Source organism: Carassius carassius, chromosome 16 (assembly GCF_963082965.1).
Source record: "Carassius carassius chromosome 16, fCarCar2.1, whole genome shotgun sequence".
NCBI classification, from domain to species: Eukaryota; Metazoa; Chordata; class Actinopteri; order Cypriniformes; family Cyprinidae; genus Carassius; species Carassius carassius.
Window position 1 is genome coordinate 15,167,444 of NC_081770.1, and position 20,902 is coordinate 15,188,345.

The following is a 20,902-nucleotide window of genomic DNA, read 5'->3' on the forward strand; positions in this document are numbered from 1 at the left end:
TCAGGTAAAGGGAAGTGATCCGTAATCATAATTGCAAGACAGAACCTCTAGTGGCTGAATTTGGGATTGCGGACATGGTTTTTGCTGCCCCAAAACAAGCCTGTTAAAGAAATTCAAACAGCTAAAGAGAGATGCACTTGGCTCTAAAACATTTCTAACAACATACTGAGGTAGACTGTGTCCAAACAACCAACAGAAAGACATTAGCGCTAATAAACCAACTGCGTTCGTGACCTCGCCAGCTGTTACTCTCTAAGCAAAAAAATAAACAACTAAAAGACTAGTTTTACCCGCCTTAGAGTATTGAAATAAAAGTTAGCAGGGATTTACATAATTATGAGGTTTATAGAATAAATAAAATATCAATATTTGCCTTTTCAAAGATATGGTTATCTTGTTATTTAGGAAAAAAATCTGCTCACTGCTACAGTTAAAAAAAACAAAAACAAATTGTAATAGTTCAAGAAACGATAAAAGCACGTTTGATTTCTTCGATTCCGCTATGTACATTTAAAATTAAGCCAATGGGACCAAGAAAGAGAACATTTACGTTAAAAGGCTACGGTAAAAAAAAAAAAAAATACTAGGCAAACACGCTAACTAAAGCTTATGTGTGAATTTCAGCCTCGTTCTGTCGTTTTCCTCCCAAACTACCCACAAATAAATATAAATACACACAAATATACATGCACACAAAGGAAATGTGCACATTTTTGATGATGACAAGCAAGATCCAGTAAAAGCGCCATTTCTCTTGCCTCTGGCGATTGGAGAAGGCACGAAGTTGAGGAATTGAGCATCTGCCTACGAAAACTGTCTGCTTTTTATCTTTAAAGGATTATTTGGGGAAAGGCGGCATTATTCTGACAGATAAGGAAGTTTACTTTCCCTGTGGTCTTCTAAGACTTCCCTTTCTCAGAACTAGAGCGTAAACGTCGTTATTATGTGAAGCCATGCGAGAACTACACTCACTTTGATACTTTAACAGATACCACAGCCTGATCGGGGATAAATTACAGGAATGTTTTAATTATCCAATTTAAATATTACCAGGTCTAATATTTCTGCTGTCGAAAAACGAACAACATAGAATCCCTCAGTAAAGTAACTAACTAAATAAACCTGAAAATTTTCCTGCTGGAAAAAAAACAAAAAAAACAATCCATAACATTCCCAAAACATTCTCCACTACAGCTTTTGGAATCCCAAAAAATGTAACTGAGGAACATCCTACAAAATCCAATTTAGGACAGAAAATTTTAACGTTTATTCCCTTGAATTGAGCAATCAACTATTTGTATTTTTAAATAATAATAACAATAATATTTAATTATTATTATTACGAAATGAAATCAGTTGAATATAGGCCAAACCAAAAACGCTCCCCACTGTTCGCTGGAACATCACTGTGAGTCAACTCGCACGTTAATTAATGAGATTTTCTTTTTGCTATAAAAAACAAAACAAACAAATAAACGGCTCATAAAAAGAGACAGTTGCAAAAAATATTGTATAAGCAAAGCTGACGAAGACATTAGAAAAAGACATTAGAATTATGTACAAAAGTTCAGATGTTGTGAATAGTATATTTAAAATACTGATACCAATCAATATTTAAATATATATATATATATATATATAAAATCAAATACCCACTATATATCAGAGCAGCAGCTATTGGTCAGTCTGAGGAACTCTTTTGTCCAATTCATAACTGTTAAATATCCTTCAGCCGGTAAAAAGGACACAGGAGTAAAAAGCTCAGAGAAAAAAAATAAAGCGAATAAATTAAACCTCATTCACAAGAACACCGTGTGAATATCATCTATGTGAATTCAGGAATTCTCCAGGACAAAATAAAAGTCATTCCTCTACAAAACAAAGGTTTGTTCTAAAAGAATATAAGCCATCCCATAGTTCCACACTGTAAAGTCATTGTTCTAAAGAAATTAACACAAGCATTGATAGACACTTCTCTTTTTATAGGCCACTTAATAAAAGGCCACTATCTTAAAAGATTTCCACTTAAAAAATAAAAATTAGAGAGACAGGAAATAAGCATCCAAGGGAGAAGGAAGTGGACTTTGAGGTGATGTAGCCGAAGCAGCTTTTCTGGTTGATTTAGTCATGTTCACAGTTTGCTTTTCCCCACCGCCCAACCAAACTGTCTTGGAAACTTGGCAAAAGTGTAAAAGTGTCAGAAAGCGATTGGTGTGTGTCGGTTGATGGGCGAAATAACGTCCGTTTTCATTGTAACCATACTAGTGACAAAGTCTAGACGGAAACAACAACGACAACGACAACGACGACAACAAAAAAGACCTGAGATCTGTATCTTTAAGGGCCTCTGCAAAAATAAGCCATTTAAAAACTTTTCTTTAAAAAAAAAAAAAAAATGAAGAGAAAAAGCTGAAGCAAATGTTAGGACGGACTAGATCTAGGTAAAGACAGAATTCGGCCGTTTTTCTTTCCACCGTTCATATGCGTATAGGGCACGTGCTCCTCGTAATTGCCCCGTAGGCCCACCGAGGGGCCGTTGTCTCTACTGAGGCTCTCCTCGCGTTGGGAATAGGATGAGGGGTCCAGTGGTATGCTCTCCATGTTCTCGAAGTCCATGTCGAACTCCTCGCTCTCAGGAGCTTTGTTCTCCTCGCTGTAGAAGAAGGAGACCTCTTGGAAAGTAGGATGCAGGTCCTCCTTGATCATCTCGATGATCTCCAGGAAGGTGGGCCGCATCTTCGGGTTGTACTGCCAACACATCTGCATGAGGCTGTGCCTGAGAGAAGAGTTAGAGCGAGAGAAGACCATCTTAAACCACATAAACCTCATTCTCCACGGGTCTTCATGATGGATGTAGAAACAAGAATGTGTTTTTTTTTCCACTTGTCACATTTTCACATTTAATCAATAAATTCAATTCGAATAATAAGATACTGTTATAAGAAGCTGCATCTTGAGTCCTCTCGCGGCTGGAGACGGTAATGTTTTCTATTGGTTCATTTCTCTTGGTTCATGTCAAATTAATTTTTATAAATAAGTCGCACCTGACTATAAGTCGCAGGACAAGCAAAACTATGAAAAAAAGTGTGACATAGTCCGGAAAATATGGTACCTAAAAAAAACTAAATTTGGATACTGGAAGCCAAAAAGGTACATCAAACGGTTTCTTAACTTGCGAAGCCATCTAAACATACTCAGTCAACCAGCTACAAATGATGGTCTAATATGATCTTAGCAAGTTTTATCTCTACAGCTGTACTTACATTCTCTCTGGACAGTTCTCCGGTCTGTCCAGGTAGCCTCCATCCATGACAAACTTGAGCACTTGCTCGTTGGACAGTCCCTGGTAAGGCTGCTCTGCAAGCGTGCTGATCTCCCATAATACCACTCCGAAAGACCTAAGAGTCAACAGAATTTTTATTACAGCACTGCCAGCTCATTAGGCGGGGTGCGTATTCATTTTGGTGGACCCTCTGTCTTGTAACCCAAGAATCTTGCTCTTAGAGGGCCAGTTTTAACCAGCTTCAACACACTTGCTTGGAAGTTTATAGTAATCCTGAAGAACTTGATTAGCTGGTTCAGGGTTGTTTAACTCTGCAAGATAATGGCCCTCCAAGAACAGGACTGGACACCCAAAAGGACTAGCAAAGCACTTCTTGACTAGCATCTTAGAGGGGATCTGAATGTTATCCTAGACACCTGGTTAGAAAAAAAATGACAAAGAAACCAAGATATACCCACCAGCAGTCTGAGTGAGCGGTGAAGACGCCATCTTTCAGGGACTCTGGCGCCATCCATCTGACAGGCAATAAGCCCTTTCCACCCTTGCGATAGTAATCAGTCTCGTAGATGTCTCGCGTCATACCAAAATCTGCAACAACAAAAAAACAAAATCAAGATTTTTCATCCTTCAAAACCTGAGTTTCACACGAAATATGATTCTGGGCTTCTTACCTCCAATTTTCACAGTGTAATCTTCAGCCACCATGCAGTTTCTGGCAGCGAGGTCTCTGTGGACGAACTTTTTAGCGTTGAGGTACGCCATGCCGTCTGCGATCTCAGCTGACATTTGGATCATCTCCTTCAGGGTTGGCGGTGGGCGACCTGGGTTATTCTGTTAAAAACAACAACAACAACAATTGAAATCAATGGTCACAGCTACAGGCTACTGTGAACGATTGATTATGATGTTTCTAAGACTCATACAGCCCTTTAAGATAAAGGAAAACTGTATTATTTATCATGAAATGACAGCATTTGGTCTATTTTACTGCTATAACACCCTCAAGTGAGGTGCAATGAAATTGGGGGCTCGTCCGGGATACAACGATTGGGGATTGGGCTCATTCTACATTAGGAATATGAAGACTTGCCTCTGAATCAGGTCTCAGGCTTCGCAGGTAGCTTTTCAGATCTCCGTGCGTCATCAGTTCCATGACGACCAATGACGGTTGCCCCTTAGATACCACACCGAGCAAGCGGACCTAGGCGAACACATTGAACATTTAGACAAGGTGGTTTTTCCCTTGATTATTATAGTTCTCCAGGGTATCCTAACTCACCACGTGATGGCAGTTGAAGGCTTTCATGACCGAAGCCTCGTTGAGGAACTCAATCCTCTCGCGCAGGCTCGCCGACTCGTTTACGGTTTTAACGGCCACTCGTGTCTCCGGTTCACCCTTCACGATGTCTTTAGCAATGCCTTCATACACCATTCCAAACGATCCCTGACCGAGCTCTCTCATAACGTTGATCTTCTCCCGAAGCACCTCCCATTCATCTGGGATGTACACTACAAACACGCAAATTCACATTTTCGAAATTTAAGAATATTTGAATTTATTTTTTTGCCTTTCAACAACAACAACAAAAATTCTAATCGAAAGCTACAAAATAAAACTAAAGGGGTAAATATTAGCTAAAATAAGCACAAGCGTATTGACAATAACATGAGTTCACAATCTTTCATTATCATTTTAATGAAGTGGATTACATCTATAATATCTTACCATCATTTGCACTTAAGTATTCTGGGTTCGAGGAAGCAATCAGTGGACCAGTCGGTCCTTCAGTTTGTCTGAGGGAAAAGGTATTTATAAATGAGAGCATTGTCTAGATGATAGATAAGGAATTTATTTGAGAGTGTCTAACACATACTTCTTCTTAAGGACAACGAAGACTGAACTGGCCACAAACAGCAGTACAATGAAGCAGATAAGCGGGCCGATAATGACTTTCATGTTCACGTCCCCTGCAAAACATGCATATTAGAGACCACAGTGGCAAAAACAACAGTAAAAAAAGTAATAAATGAGTGAAGCTTACTGTCTTGAACAAAGTAGTATGCAGGCTCTGTCCAGGAGCCGTTGCTGGCCAGCGAAGTGGCACGTATTCTCACGCTGTAATTCCCAGGATGCCCTACCCGTAATCGATAGCCATTCATTTTTTCATAAGCGATTCTGGACACACAGATTTGATCCTCCTGAGGAAAAAATAAAAAAAAAATATAAACACCTTCTTGAACAAATGAATTTTAAAATAATAATAATAATAATAGTACAATATTTTAAAATACATATATATGCATACTTATTTAAATACATTAAGAATTAAATATATTTGACGTTTTAAAATACCTAAAAACATTTATTTCCCAAAAATATAAATGACTAATAATTATTGTATACATTTAGGTCTATTTTTTATATCTAAAAATATAAATGTTTAAATAAATGTTTATTCAACAATATATAGACAAAATGCTAAAATGAATTTCTTAGAATGAATTGAACACCTACATAGTTTTCTGACATCCGCATGTATTTGACTTCGTACAGTATGATCATGCCATTGGGTGCTTTCGGCTCCTGCCATTTGATGTAGACAAATTCCGGTTCATCGGGGACAAATTCATGAGTCACTTTCCCAATGATGTTGTCAGCTTTTACTAAGAACACAAATGGAAGATGACACATTAGAAGGTGAATCCAAACCAAAAGAACAGAAAAGAGTGGTCCGTCGGTCTTACGTTCAGGCAGGGTGCGGGCGTTGACGTATGTCGGCATGCTGCAGCGGTTCAGATCCGAGGGATGGTTGCAGGCCAGGATCTCGATCTGGTAGCTGGTGAAGTGGACCAGGTTGGAGATTACCAGGAACTCTTTGGAGTAAGCTCTGAATTCCATCTTCTGACTCTCTTCCTTCTCTGGGCTGGACGTGGTGAAAAACTTGGGCAGGCTTGATGATGTGCTTGCAAAATTAGGCAAAGTAGCATTGGCCACGCCAACTGAGCGCCGCCGCCGGTGGGGTCTGTGGGTTAACAGTGAAGACAGAGATTCAGTCGGAGCCATTGGACCAAAATAAACACCCAATGATTTTAGTTCTAATGCCAAATAATGAAGAGCAGAGTAATGTGCTTTATTTATAACTTCTGCCACAGAGAATAATGGGAAATGTTTAGGATCTGATAAGAAGTAGTAAGAAATATATGCATTAATATTAATTCCATTACAAGACTTGAGGCAAACATGTTATATTTGCATTCAAGTTTAATATTTTTATTTATGATTAACTGCATAAAGATGCCAAATATCATTTCCAAGATTGTGTGTGTGTATATATATATATATACACACATTTTAATAATTAAATAAATTACATGAGTCTGAGATATTACGTTTTTTTGTTTTGTTTTTATATTTTGATTTAAACCCAAGCATGTATAAATTCTTCTGTCTCATGTAAATATATTACTTCTATTTTATGTTATTTCCCAGATTATATTTTTATATTTTAAGGTAAATTTTGAGACTATAAATCATTAATAAAAAAAAAAAACTTTGATTCTAGTGTTTTGAAAATTGTCATCCGATTAATTGGATTAATAGGCCGTATTTTCTTTCCAGATCTTTACTTAAATTACGTTGATTTCATTACTTTCAATACATGTGTATAAAATACAATATAAATAAAAACTATTACCAAACCAAATAAAAAATCTTGAACTGAATAAGCTGCATTGTGGCCGATGCAAAGCAATTAACTGATCAACCAGAAGATGGCGCTATAGACCCTTGATGTTCCAAGCTTCAATATTAGAGCGATAATCAATAACCAATCCAATAGAAATAAAAACGAACCTGAAATAAATTAAACATAAATAGTAATATTCATAAAATAACAAAAAATGACAATTATTAAAAATGTAGCTAAAATAAACTGAAATTAAAATATAAAACAAATACCTTTAAAACAAATCATGTTAAAATCTAAAATTAATCCTTAAATATTTATGCCATTATTTACCATCTATGGTATATCATTATTCACAAGCCTTGTGTACCTGGGCTCAAACACTTCGTTATGAAGGTAGTTCTCGAAGGTCTTGCGGAACTCGGTCTCTTCGGCCTCCTTCTTCAGCTGCGTCTCTGTTTTGGGACAGGCGCAGCAGCGGCCCTTCGGGTCGGACACCTCTGTTTGGTTCCACTTCTGGTCTTCCTCGATGTCGTGGTGCGTCGGCGTATGGGACGGCACTTTCATCCCTGTTTGAAGAGAAAGAGGACATAACCGTAATAAGCAGTTGTGCTGTGGACGTCTGGACCTACGGATGCTTTGATGGATCAGGACCTTGCTGGCAGTAGTCGAACTTGTAGTGCGTGATGTCCTCATCCTGCTTCTGGCAGTAGACGATGTAGTGGGTGATGTTTCCGTTGGGGTCGGAGGGCGGTTTCCACTTGAGAATGATCTCGGAGGAGGAGTTGGACCAGGAAATGGGGTCCAGTGGTACCGAGGGTCCTGTTACACGTCAGAAACAGACGAATCAGCTTTCTGTACTCAGATAACAAGCTTTCACGAGTCATTTCATTCACAGCACGCTACGGGGCTGATGGATTCACAACAACTGAGAAGAAACTGTTGCTTAACACACACACACACACTGTTTCCCATTCATTAACTGGACTGTGGCGGCCTGCCTCGGTCTGATCTGTCCCGCCAGAGTTTCATGTTGAACCCAAAATATATTTAAACTTCTCATTGTAACAGAAAAGCTCTTTAACACTGTTTTGCGACATTGCTTTGGCAGTATATCTGACCGATGAATTAAAACCGAAAGCACAATATGTCTTTCTCAAGTTTGCGCTGGGTGTTTCAAAGCACCACATAAATGACATGTATAACTAATATTAATATATATATATATATATATATATTAATATATATATATATATATATATATATATATATATATATATATATATATATATATATATATATTAATATTAGTTATACATGTCATTTATGTATATTATATATATATATATATATATATATTTTTTTTTATGCGCGTCTCTTGACGGACTGATCGCACATTGCATTTCAGCACAGAACAGACATGTCCGTACATTGATGTACATTGACATGATAATAAATGGATCTGTCTACAGTAGACATATGAAGTCAGTGGGTGGTTGTTTTAGGTTATTTTTTTTAATTTTGGCATCTCCTTGTGGTCCTGTTCGGTATCGCAACTTGACTTCTCTAAAATCTAAAAAGGCTCTTTGCTGTTGCATGCACACGTACTATAAAATTCAGATTAGTTTTTCTTTCACATCTGCTTATATGCGCTCCTTTGGTGTCCTTTTGGAGTTTGTTAAGTGTCCTTTTTTGAAAAGACATCTAAATTTATCTTGAAAAAGCCTGCAGAAAATACAGATTTTGAGAATCACCCTTCAATCTTTTGTTTTACTTTGCTGGATGATGACAAAATAAACATCTGAAAAAAAATAAATGGTCTATGCTTAATTACACGAAGTGTGCGATTAATCGCAATTAAAAACTGTAATTGATTGACATCCCTAACATAAACATATTTCATATTTAACCCACACACACACACACACACACACACACACACACACACACACACATATATATATATATATATATATATATATATATATATATATATATATATATATATATATATATATATATATATATATAATATATATATATAACATTATACGTGAAATTGTATGATATTATAACATCATATATTAATTGTATACATATAATTATTTTATAATTCTAATTAGTGCTGTGAAACAGTTAATCGCATCCAAAATACGTTTTTACTTATACATTTATTCTATAAATATATATATTACTTATATAAAATTAATTTTTTTTTTACTATGTATAATTCACTTTAACAAACAAAATGATAATGTACATTACGATAACAAAACACAAAATTATATTTTATATATATTATTGTGTTATGTATATATTACATATTTAGTTTTATTATAATTGCATAATTTACTATTTTATAAATAAATGTACATGAAAATATAATACAATCATACATTGAAAAGTAATACGTGTTTTTATGCATATAAATATATACATTTTATTCATGTATATCTATACTATTTAAAAATGTACAATAAATTCTATTCAATTACAGCCATTATATTTTATTGTAAAAATATACGTATTAAAAATTTACACGCTTTTTCACCCAACCTTTATTATATGTATGATGGTATAATATACCACCACCAAATATACATTTAGAGATTTTTAGGCGAGAATGGCGAGCTGTTTAAACTAAAAATATGGTGCTTATTTATAATGATTCTAAAATTAGTTTTTTTTATACTAGGGAAGCCAATAGGGACCATCTATTTGGTGACCAACATTCTTCAAAACGTCTTCTTTTGTGCTCAACATACCGGTATGGATCAATATGAAGAGTAAATGATGATTTTTTTTAGGTGAACTGTCCCTTTAAGAATCAAATATTAGAAAGAAGCTGCTGCTGTTCGTTTCTTACGGGTGGCGTTGGTGCGGACGTAGATGATCTTGCTCTTGGCCCCGCGGACGAGGTGGTCGTCAGAGGCAGCGAGCTGGGTTTTGACCATGATGGCGTACTGGGTCCAGGGCTTCAGAGGCATGATGAGGAGACCCGGCTCGCCCTGGCCTTTGCCCTCGGAGCCGCGCTCAGGAGGCTCCACGTCTGCGATCGCCCAGCTGTTAGAGCCACAGGCATCCTGCCCGTCGTATTCAGTCACGTTCTTATAAGGACTGAACAGAAAGAGACAAATCTTACACAGTGCTTCAATGCTCTCTTAGATGATCTCATTTACACAAGTAGGTGTTTAACCGTTTTAACATATTTGAAAGTTGCAGCAGTTTAGCAATACATAAACAAATGTATAAAATTATATACTATACAGAGATATATACACACGCACACACACACATATATGTAATCATATACAATCGTAATTATGATCAAAACACAGTGTTTTAATTATTTCAAGTTAGTATTTTAAGTAGCTGTAATCCAAGCATGCACACAAAATAACACAGAACATTTATATTAAGTACAGTTAAATAACAGAAATTATTTTTCAATATTAGTATTAAAATACAAATGAAAACAAATAAAACGAATCATCGCGCACAAAATAACATTAATAAATCAAAATACAACCAAATATCAATTAAAAATAAAAACATGAAAATAAATAAATAAACAAATAAAATGTTACTGTTAATAGCATGAAAATATTAACGCAATCGTAACACTCACGCTTCCTTGTAAAAGACCATGAATCCCAGCAGGTCTCTGAAGTCCGAGGGCCAGAACGCTTGCCACTTAATCAGGATTTTGTCGGACATCGTACGGATTAGCGTAAAATTAAGAACTTGGTTTTCACCTGAAAGAGAGGACTGATAATCAGATCTGGTTTGACGTAAAACTCAAGCTGCGCTGAAACCAAAAGCGCGGCGTGTCTTACAGAAGGCCAGGTCCGCATACGCCGGGATGTTGATGTCGTTCTTCCGGTCCTTGGTCCCGGTCACTTCTTCCATCCGGAGGATCTCAGACTTACAGAGCTTGGAGTTGTAGCCGAAGTACATCCTGCCGCGGACGATGGTGAGGTTGTGCTTGTGCCAGTCCCACAGCTGTCGCAGGTTCTGGTTGTCAAAGGCGTTGAAAGAAAAGTTCCTGCGAAGTTCAAAAACGGGGAAGTAAGCGAGCTGTAAGCTTGGCGCTAGAGCTCGGCGGCGGGTTACTTACTCGTTCTCCAGCGTTTCTCCGCGGATGACGCGCAGCTTGCGGAGGAAGGAGAGCGAGACGAGAGCGTAGGCTCTGCGGATGCTCAGATAGCCCGTGATCTCCTCCAGCTGACCCAGACTCGACTCCAGCTCGGCCGCGATATTGTCTGAAGAACACAAGACGTGTCTCCATATGCTCCACACATACACATACTGACACTTAGAGGCATATTATTGGATGTGCTAAAAATATATCACATGACTATTTGAAATACTCAAGCATTGGTCAAGCAGAGCATACAAATGGTTTTATATAATGATGCTCAATGGAATAACTGATTTATTATTTAATACTTTTTTTATTTAAAAAATATATCATAATAAATACTTTATTTTATACCTATTTTATATATTTGGGGTCGTTTGGCATTTATTTTGAATAATTTTTTATATTTAATTCATTTAAAATGTTTTATGTTATTAATGTAAATGTGCAAATATTTACGATATTGTTTACTATATTTTATCTTTATAAATATAAAGAAAATAGCATTTTTACTTGTATATACATTTATGAAAACTTATATTTACATAATTTTTAAATGAACAATTAATAACAATCAGATAAAAACATTTTTTTTAAATGTCACGCTTCTCATTACATGAATTCTATGTATTTGGGTTCATATTCTGTCTCATATTATATTAAATGTATGAAATGACTAATATCATGTAATATACATGTATGTACTGTGTATATTGATTATGTATATACAAATACACACATAAAAATATTTTTATAAATATTTATAATATGTATATGTTTATATAATTTATTATATATAAATATATTTAATATACAAATACAAAATATTTTTCTTAAATATATACATGCATACATAATAAATATAAACAGTACACACACACGTTATGTAAACAAAAACATTTATTTTGAATGTTATTAATCAAGATGAATCGTTTGACAGGACTAAAAAATATTATTTTAATAAGCAACACTTAAGGTTCAAAAAGTTTGCACAAACTTTTTTTCTTGTTTGTTAAATAAAACATTACCATTCTTAGTATTTAGAAAACTAACAAAAATGTAAGGCAAAATAAATATTGCATTGAATTGTTTTAAATATTACAATGAAATAATACAATATGTACAGTATCTATCATTTATAATCTGTAATTAACATTTCAACATATTTCTTTAATTTAAATATTTTTAAGAGATGTTTTAAACATTTTTATGCTACTTAAAAATATATTGTGCGTTTAATAGTTGGACACATTTAATATTTATATTTGCGTTTGTCTAATTAATACTATTTATTTAAAATGCTATTATGTTATTAATATAAATGCATTTTTAATGATGTTCAACTAATAAAAAAAATATTAAAAATATAGTATACTTTTTTATTTTTATAAACATAAAAGTATACATTTTTTTCTATTTATAATAAAATGTAATTTATTTAAAATATATTATAATATGTGTCATTTTGTATTTAATTAAGTAAATCTTACAGAAAGGAAAAAAACTTGCACAATAACCATTTTATTTGTATATTTTATATGTACAAATAAAAAATGAAAAGAATATTACTTAAAAATATTAATTTAAAATAATACTGCAACAAAAAAGACAATCAGATAAAAAACTTGCACAATAACCATTTTATTTGTATATTTAATATGTACAAATAAAAAATGAAAAGAATATTACTTAAAAATATTAATTTAAAATAATACTGCAACAAAAAAGACAACCTGCACGTAAATACGATCTTTACGCTCGCATTTTGAATGCACAATACTCACTTCCTTTGCTGATCTTGATGGTCAGACTGCCGTTGAGCACCGTACAGCCACGCAGAGCTTGAGCGGCGGTGACAGAGTCCACCGTCTTAACCCCCGTACACAGTTTGGGACACCGACCGGTGCACGGTGTGCAGTTCAACCTGAATGAACGACAGTGACGGGTTTGAATCAAGACCGAAGCCTGAAGATGCTCAAAGCCAATGACCATAGCTTTACACATGCATTTGCCATGATGTCAGCAGCTGGCAGCACTTTTTAAGATTGCGATTGCCTCGGGGACAAACATATTGTGTTCCCTGCCTGCTGAAGTCTCATGTCACCTGCACGGTTGTCAATGTAGAGTTTGGAGCGAGCCCAAACGCGCTAGAATAGACTGTGTGCTGCAATGCAGCAGTGCATCTGAATGAAAAGGGTCAATGAGGGCACAATCCCACTGAGACTCAACTAAATACCACAAATAGTTGCGTTGGCTTTGAAGTACGCGCCCTCCGCATGCATCCCGTATGAAGACATGACTCTAGAGACGAGGCCTTTTGATGCAAGAATCGGTAATTGCGCTGAAAGATGCTGTGGAAAGATCTAATCGTGGAACGGGAACATAATGAATCCCCGCGCCGCAGAGCATTTGTATAATTCTGTTGCTTAATTTGATCAAAACAAGAGAGTAGCGTTGCATAATCGCGCTCGAATCTTGCTGAAATGTTGCAGGAGTGGGTGGGAGGGGAATACATAGCTATCTTTCTAAATTCATTTAGAGTTTCAACATTGAGACTTCAGCTTGCTTTCTTTTCTGATTCCACTAGAAAACAAGTCAAAAACTGTAAGGAAAGAATGTAAATAAACATATTAATCTACACATTGTCATTTGATTCGTAAGTTGTTAACTGTATGCGTTTGATTCACTCACATTCATAAGAGTCGTTTGTTCGGGAATCTGATTCAGTGGTCGCGCTGTATGATTTTGATTGACTACAATGAATCGGCAGTTGAATCACTTGTTTGAATCATATTAAACTGGTTGTGCTGAATGCTTTTCATTAGCTAGGTTTACATTCAAAGATTCAAATTAAACTTATGCGCAAAACTGAATATTGCATAAAAACATTTGCGAATGAAGCGTTTCCATCCAACGAGTCATAGATAACAAAAACGTCACTTCCTAGTAACCTGGCACTAAATATCACTAAAAAAAACTTGGAGAAGCCACTGACTATAATCAAATTACTTGCGCCTCAGAGCGAGCAAACGAAACACAATAAATGCAGTCATTGCTTCGGCGGTGGATGCCAGCTGTTTGGGAACGCAGTTGTGTAAGACGAGAAATACTTTGACGACGGACTTTGCTCAGGCTTTTCAGAATGACCATAAAAACATACAGATGCTGTGAACGAGATCGGCCTGTTGTTAGTCAAGTTATCCCATCTCATAGCGCAAAGTCAGACTTTTTCGATGTGCATGGAGGAAATTTATTCGGTAAATGTGTTTCCATCATAGTTTGTGCACATCGTAGTTTTTCTTATTGGATAAAATGTTTATCATACTCAAATGTGCGTATTTTTTGAATTTATGGCATTTCCATCCAGCGTTTTTTAATGCAATATTCCAAAATGCGGATAAAATTAGGTGGATGGAAACATATCTATTGACTTAAGATTCAGTTGTTCACGATCATTTGCTTTTTCATGTAAGAATCATTTGATTGGGAATCAATTACACTGGTTGTGCTGTACGTTACAAATTCACTAAATAATGCGCTCAAAGAGTCATTTGTGTGGGACTTGTATTACACTGGTCATGCTGTATGTTTTTGTTTCACTAAAAAGGCTCACAAGAGTCATTTGCTTGGGATATGTCCCTCACGTATTGCACATTATGTAAATCTACTTTAGATTCAGTAGTTCAGTTTTGCAGTGCCATCAAGAGTATTTTAGTACAGAGGTTTGTCAGAAGAATGAACATGCACAAACTTTTAACTGAACCAAACATCACCCGGTTCTGGTGTTAGTTAAAGAGCAACGGTTAACGTCTCAAACCCTATTCAAGAGTATATGGTGGGGGGTGTTGGGGGTTTAGAGTTTGACTGAACTCTTTTCAACTGCCACTACAAAAAAAAACACTTCAAAGCATCACGCATTTCAGGAATTAATTGAACTGAAAACCCCCAAACAACCCACAGAAATGCTCAGCAGTTCATTCACAAATTAGCGTTTTCTCTCTTAGGTTTTTAAGCTCATAAACCCACTCTTTAACTCCCTTTCCAGTTTTGGAGATCCAAGTCACGCAGATTTGTTTTAAATGCACACCGACGCCGTGAACCCACGGTTTTTATATTTTAAGCCCTCTGAGCACCATTCACGTGCCGCTGAAATTTCGTTCACACTGCTTTGTCTTCTCCTTCGGAAAATAACAGGGATGTAAGGATGGGGTGCCCAGTTACGAAACTGGACTTACTGCCGCATGACCGCCTCTCACAAAGGCGAAAGGTGGCCGAGAAAACGAGAAAAACAAGCCAATGACGTCACTTCAAAACCAAATTCCTGGAAAACCGAGATCCCATCAAGCTTCCACAACTGCAACGCTGGAGACAAAGGAATCAAAAGGCCAGTGAAACAGCCACCTTTTTAAAGCCCCCAAGACCCTAGCGGACTCAAACAAAGGCTGCCATTGTTCCCACGAGGTTGTGTTTTACTCCCGTTCGCAGTGTTAATTCTCTGTTTATTTGTGCGTTAATAATTCCCACACATGAAGCTGGATGTGCAAACCAGCATGCGAGCAAGCTTCCGGACATTCCTGGGCAGCCAAACAGACTCGGGCTCAGAAAAAGGGCCACTAGTGTCGCTTTCCGTCACGCAATGTTGTTTTGGTTTGGCTCATTATACTTCCGCTTAGCTTGACAAATTCAGCCCGACTGCAAATGACTCGGTTGGAATAATCAGGGTGGCATTTTATCACGCTCTTAACACTTGACACCGGCCATTATAATCTGCTCATTTTCAATTTACCGTGACTGACGAAAAGACTAAACGATGTTATGATACTTCCAGAAGAGTTTTCTCTTCTCCCCGGTCAAGTTGAGCGTGACAACCGGTTCGTTAATTTTCTAAACGATCAAAACAAATCACAGTGTTAACCAGAAAATGGTACTTCATGCCTGCAGCACATGATTCACTCTTTAAACAGTCATTTATATAGAAGGGGAAAGAGTCTCACGAAACCTGTCAAGAACAGTGTCAAAAGAGAAATTATATTTTTAATAAAGGATAAATTTTATTTTAATAATTATTTTAAAATAATTAAATTATACTTTTATAACAATTTAACTTAGTTTTTTTTATTTGGGATTTATAATTTATTAATTTTAATATATATTTGTTAATGTAATATAGAAATGCAAAAAAAATTCAAAGTCTTGATTTTCTTTAAGATTATTTTATACAACAATTAAACGTCATCTTTTTTGAAGTATTTAAAAACATTATTATATATTTAGATATATTTCATTTTAATGTATAATGCTAGAACAATTTAGAGGGAAAATGCGTTTAATTTATTCAAATAATTCAAATTAGCACAAAAAACAAAAACATTGCTTAAACTTGAACTTTTCGTTAATATTAGTTTTGTATTGTGAAATTTTCATGAAAATTACATGATCTGTGTCACAATCGCTGGCTAGTCATTCCTATTTTCCCCCTCATTTATACTATCCTTTAATACTGTAAAACCTATTTGAATTAAAATATAATTAAAAAATTTCATTTAAAATGTTATTGTGGTGACTGAAATAAAAACTTCTAGAAATTAAAAAATAATATAAATAATAAAAATAACCCTATAAAGTAAAATGTATTATGCAAATAAGACTTGAGAGATTATGAAAATGTCAATGCAAATAAACTAAAATATTTCTTTATTTCTTAAATACATTTTTTCTTGTGATTTCATGGTGAAATGTGGCCTGCGACCTTTTGAGACTCCCTTCCAGTTGTTGATTTTCATCAACTGATTTTCATGAACATCCAGTGATACAGTTTATTTTCTGGCATGAAAAAACAAACTTACTGTCTTGGCCCTTTAATTCAACTTAGTGATTTATCACCTAACTCATTCTGCCGCTGTTTTTAGTCAACTCATGTTAAACGTGGAGCGAAGTCTGATTAGAGTTGACTGGAAAGTGTAATACTGTTTAATGGCAGCAGTCTGGCTGCTGTAGTTGCATTTGTTTAAAAAACTAAATGTGGTACGTACGAGGTGGAGTTCATGGTGGTGTATCCAGACGGGCATTCTGGGATACAGGCTCCGTTGTGGATGACGTATGCGTGGCAGTCACCGCTCTTGCCTTTGCACTGGTTGTGGAGGTCCTGGCAGAATTTAAAGGACACGCAGCGCCATCCCTTGAAGGTGTAGTAGCCCGGCGGGCAGCGCTCCACGCAGGTGTCCCCGAACAGGAAGTTGCGACAAGCCACGCATTTGGTCGAGTTTCCTGGCACAGAGCAGCCGCCCAGACACTGGTCGTGACAGCACTCCTTATGGGGGGTACAAGCTCCGTGGACACATTCAGAAGGGCAAACTGTGAGGGGAAAAAAGAGTGAGAAAAGAACTTGTTAGATTCAGTTTCTTTAATGCAGCAAACTACATTTAAAAACAATGTTTTTTTTGGTTTTGTTTTTCATACACTGGTCAATTTTGAGATCTTTATTCATAACATGTTTCAGTCCAGTGGAAGGAAAACATCTAAAATGGTCTTCTTTTTACAGTTTATCTGTGGATTTCGATTCAACTTTTGTGGGGTTTTTTTCACAATACAAAAGTTTTTTCTCCACTTCAGCAGCACTCACATACACCAAGACTTAGAGTTTTATTCTTGTTTATATTCTGAAGGATTTTACTGAGGGTTTTTTTTTCATATAGCATTCGCCTGGTTTTTCAGAACATTTTATTCCTAAAACAAGGTTAAAATGCAAATTTATTTGGCTGTTGAAAGTATTTTCTGATTTATGGAGAGATAAAAAGAGATATCCAAAATCCCCTCTGTAAAAACCTTCGACTCTAATATGTGAACAGAATTAAACAAGAATTTTAAACCAGCTTTATCCGATGTTCTGGAACATTCTGTAAGAGAACGTTCAGAAACTCTGAGAACTCTGAGAATGCTGTGCTTGTATATTTAAACATAACACAAAAACTTATAAAACAAAAAAAAAATCTAATTCTTAATGCATTCAATCAACTGGAGAAGCACAAAAAAAGAAAATAGGTGTAGAAACATTGTTTTATGAGAAATTGTGAGAAAATGTCACAATTACTGTACACAGAAATGACAAGTAACACATTGAATTAAACATGACATTTTCAAGTAGAAAGAAAGCATTTTCTTGTAAAAAAAAAAAATTATTTATAACTTTATATATAGTTAACTTATAGCAGGTGCTATGCTGTGCCAAATGTACGAAAAAACTTAATCTGAAAAAAAAAGAGTGAAAAGTCTTAGTCCATTTTATTTTAATATAAAAATTACACTTTTAATTAATAGTTTATTAAAGACATTTTATATTTGGGCAATAATATTTAACATTGGTAGACAAAATTAGTACATAATTAGCTCATAATATAAATGAAATTGTTATGTAATTCAACATCAATTTCTAAATATAACCAAGAATCATTATATAGATGCCTAAAAATAGGGAAAATAGCTTTTTTTTAAGTGTGGTGATGTCTATTAGTTAAATATTTTACCCTGTTCACCTGAGGTGTCAACATTATTTCTTGTTTTTCAGTTGAAACAAACATCGCGAAACATCGCAAAATCACGCATAAAATGCACGAAAAGGCGATCCGAGGTCAGTGGCATCGTTCTACTCCCTTCGTCAGGCAGAAAGGAAGTGATTCAGTCGTGTTTGTCCGCAGGGCCATCTGGAAGTGAAGCTTGTGCATGGCAGGGTGTGAGAATTAATGAATACAGTGGTCTGTAAGTCATCTTCGTCGTCTCGCACTAGCTGCCTGATAGACCACAACAAAGACGCTCCGGGACAAATGTGTTCCAGAAACACGTAAAGAACAGCACCCTATACATACATAGTACACACAATACAATCAAAGATGTACAAATAAATAGGTTATTAATAAAAATTGTTAATACACTTTTGTTTTATTTCATTTCAAGTAGCAACTCCACAGTACAAAGGAGCACACATCTAAGCATGTTAACGCGCAGCATGTCAATGCAACCAAGCATTAAATTCAGCCTGAGCAGAAATGCCGCCTACTGAGACTATTTCATAGATGTCGGACGGGGCCGGCCTTCCAGGTTACAGTGGAGAAGCAAATCTGTTGGACTTCATTAGTGCCATAAAACCCTCCATCATGTGACACCGGGCCGCCTCATAAGAGCCAAACAACATGGACCCTTCTGCCTGACAGCGACGGGGCGGACCATACCACTGCCTGACTGAAATAAAAAGGGCAAATGGGGCCGATATGTGATGGCGAGTATGAGGGAGAAGATCCCGAATGCATTCACAACAGACAAGAATCAGAAAAATGCAATCCTAAAATTGTGCAAAAGGTATCAATTTAAAGCATTTTAGCACTTCTAAACAAGCATATATTTTAACACAGTCTGCCTCAGTTGCAAGGCCCAACCACGTTTATACATGCCACAATGTTTCCAATCCCAATCCACTCAAAACTCCAGTCCAGGTTTCCGCAGCAGCCTCAGATCCGCCCTCACCCTTAACCAATGTTTTTGCTGTCCGTGGAAGGCAGCCATTCAACGGCCTCTTCCAACAGAGAGAGATATCCGCCCAGCATTAACCCCCGACGCGCCGGCAGACAGGCGGCAGACGGATGCAGCGGTAACGACACGAGGACAGGCAGGAGCGAGCATGCAGATGGGCGCAGCCTCCACTCTCGCAGCATTCCTTACATACGCCAGCGATTGCAGGACGGTGTAACCCTGCACAAAACACCCCACCCCTCCACCGACGCCTCCGAGGCGTCTCCCCAAGGATGATCCCTGTGTAAACACACACATCTTCTCTCTGCGGCCTTTGTAGTCACTCCTGCTCTCATTCAAAAGCATTGTAAGGGTTTTGATGTCTGATTTGTAGTCCTTATTTTTATTGATTTCAAAAACATTTACATTATTTAAACGTATTACACTATTAATGTATTTATTCCATTTAGCATTATAATTTAATTCTGCAACCAGAACCTTGTCCTTCCTGAAAATATTTGTCAGTAAACTTGATGTCAACAAACTTGGGATGTGTATGAATAATCGATTACTATACCTTGTCTGATTAATTTGATCTATTTTATACATTTATATATGATATTCAATACATAAAAACATAAAACATTAATTTCTGAGTATTATTAGGAATTGTGTATAACTGCCTATAAATTAAAATGCAAATAAATAAATAAAACATGAATAAAAAGCTTAGAATAGCAGGGGTTATGCTGTGAATATCCCCAATAATTTTAGTAAAGATATAAAATTTCAATCACATTTTAAAAAGAATGATGAATAAATAAGTGGTTTTAATATAATATATAATTATATTATAAAATAAAAGTATACTAATATAATGTAAAAAAAATATTATAATATTGCTGTTAACAATATGCAATATTAGTAGAAAAAAATACATATTTACAGAATTATATGTTTTATAATTACTAGTATAAATAAATTGCTTGGCTAATAACAAATAAACAGAGGGAAAAAAAAGACTATTTGGTCAAAAACCCCTTGAAAGGCAGTGCAAATACAAACATATCACGAACCAAAAGGTTGAAAAACATCAAGACACAATTGTTTTTGCCATATCGCAGAGCCCTATTGACGTGAGCATGACACGGCCCATAAACATGCTTTCCTATATTCACTCTGAGGTCAAGGGTCAGCAGCAATCACAGAAAACTCATGCGGATTCCCCATAAAAACATGCTAATGCATTCACACGTGCGCGCTGGAGCGCTTGGACGCCGTTTTACTATA

The 20,902-nt window shown here is 36.0% G+C and overlaps 1 protein-coding gene across 1 annotated transcript in view; it reads right to left on the reverse strand.

Annotated features, from left to right (window-relative positions):
- Positions 1–1,123: 1,123 nt before the first annotated feature.
- LOC132159683 (insulin receptor-like) overlaps positions 1,124–20,902 on the reverse strand; it is a 75,504-nt gene continuing 55,725 nt past the window's right edge. Inside the window, exons 3-21 of the mRNA XM_059569259.1 lie at positions 17,143–17,464; positions 12,895–13,034; positions 11,087–11,231; positions 10,806–11,014; positions 10,598–10,724; positions 9,836–10,086; positions 7,624–7,791; positions 7,340–7,538; positions 6,029–6,306; positions 5,799–5,947; positions 5,326–5,482; positions 5,158–5,251; positions 5,010–5,077; positions 4,563–4,792; positions 4,374–4,484; positions 3,955–4,114; positions 3,742–3,871; positions 3,264–3,398; positions 1,124–2,776 (exon numbers count right to left, since the gene is read on the reverse strand). Of these exons, the coding sequence (XP_059425242.1) occupies positions 2,422–2,776; positions 3,264–3,398; positions 3,742–3,871; positions 3,955–4,114; positions 4,374–4,484; positions 4,563–4,792; positions 5,010–5,077; positions 5,158–5,251; positions 5,326–5,482; positions 5,799–5,947; positions 6,029–6,306; positions 7,340–7,538; positions 7,624–7,791; positions 9,836–10,086; positions 10,598–10,724; positions 10,806–11,014; positions 11,087–11,231; positions 12,895–13,034; positions 17,143–17,464 (3,428 nt within the window). The 3' untranslated portion in view covers positions 1,124–2,421. The remainder of the gene's footprint in view (positions 2,777–3,263; positions 3,399–3,741; positions 3,872–3,954; positions 4,115–4,373; positions 4,485–4,562; positions 4,793–5,009; positions 5,078–5,157; positions 5,252–5,325; positions 5,483–5,798; positions 5,948–6,028; positions 6,307–7,339; positions 7,539–7,623; positions 7,792–9,835; positions 10,087–10,597; positions 10,725–10,805; positions 11,015–11,086; positions 11,232–12,894; positions 13,035–17,142; positions 17,465–20,902) is intronic.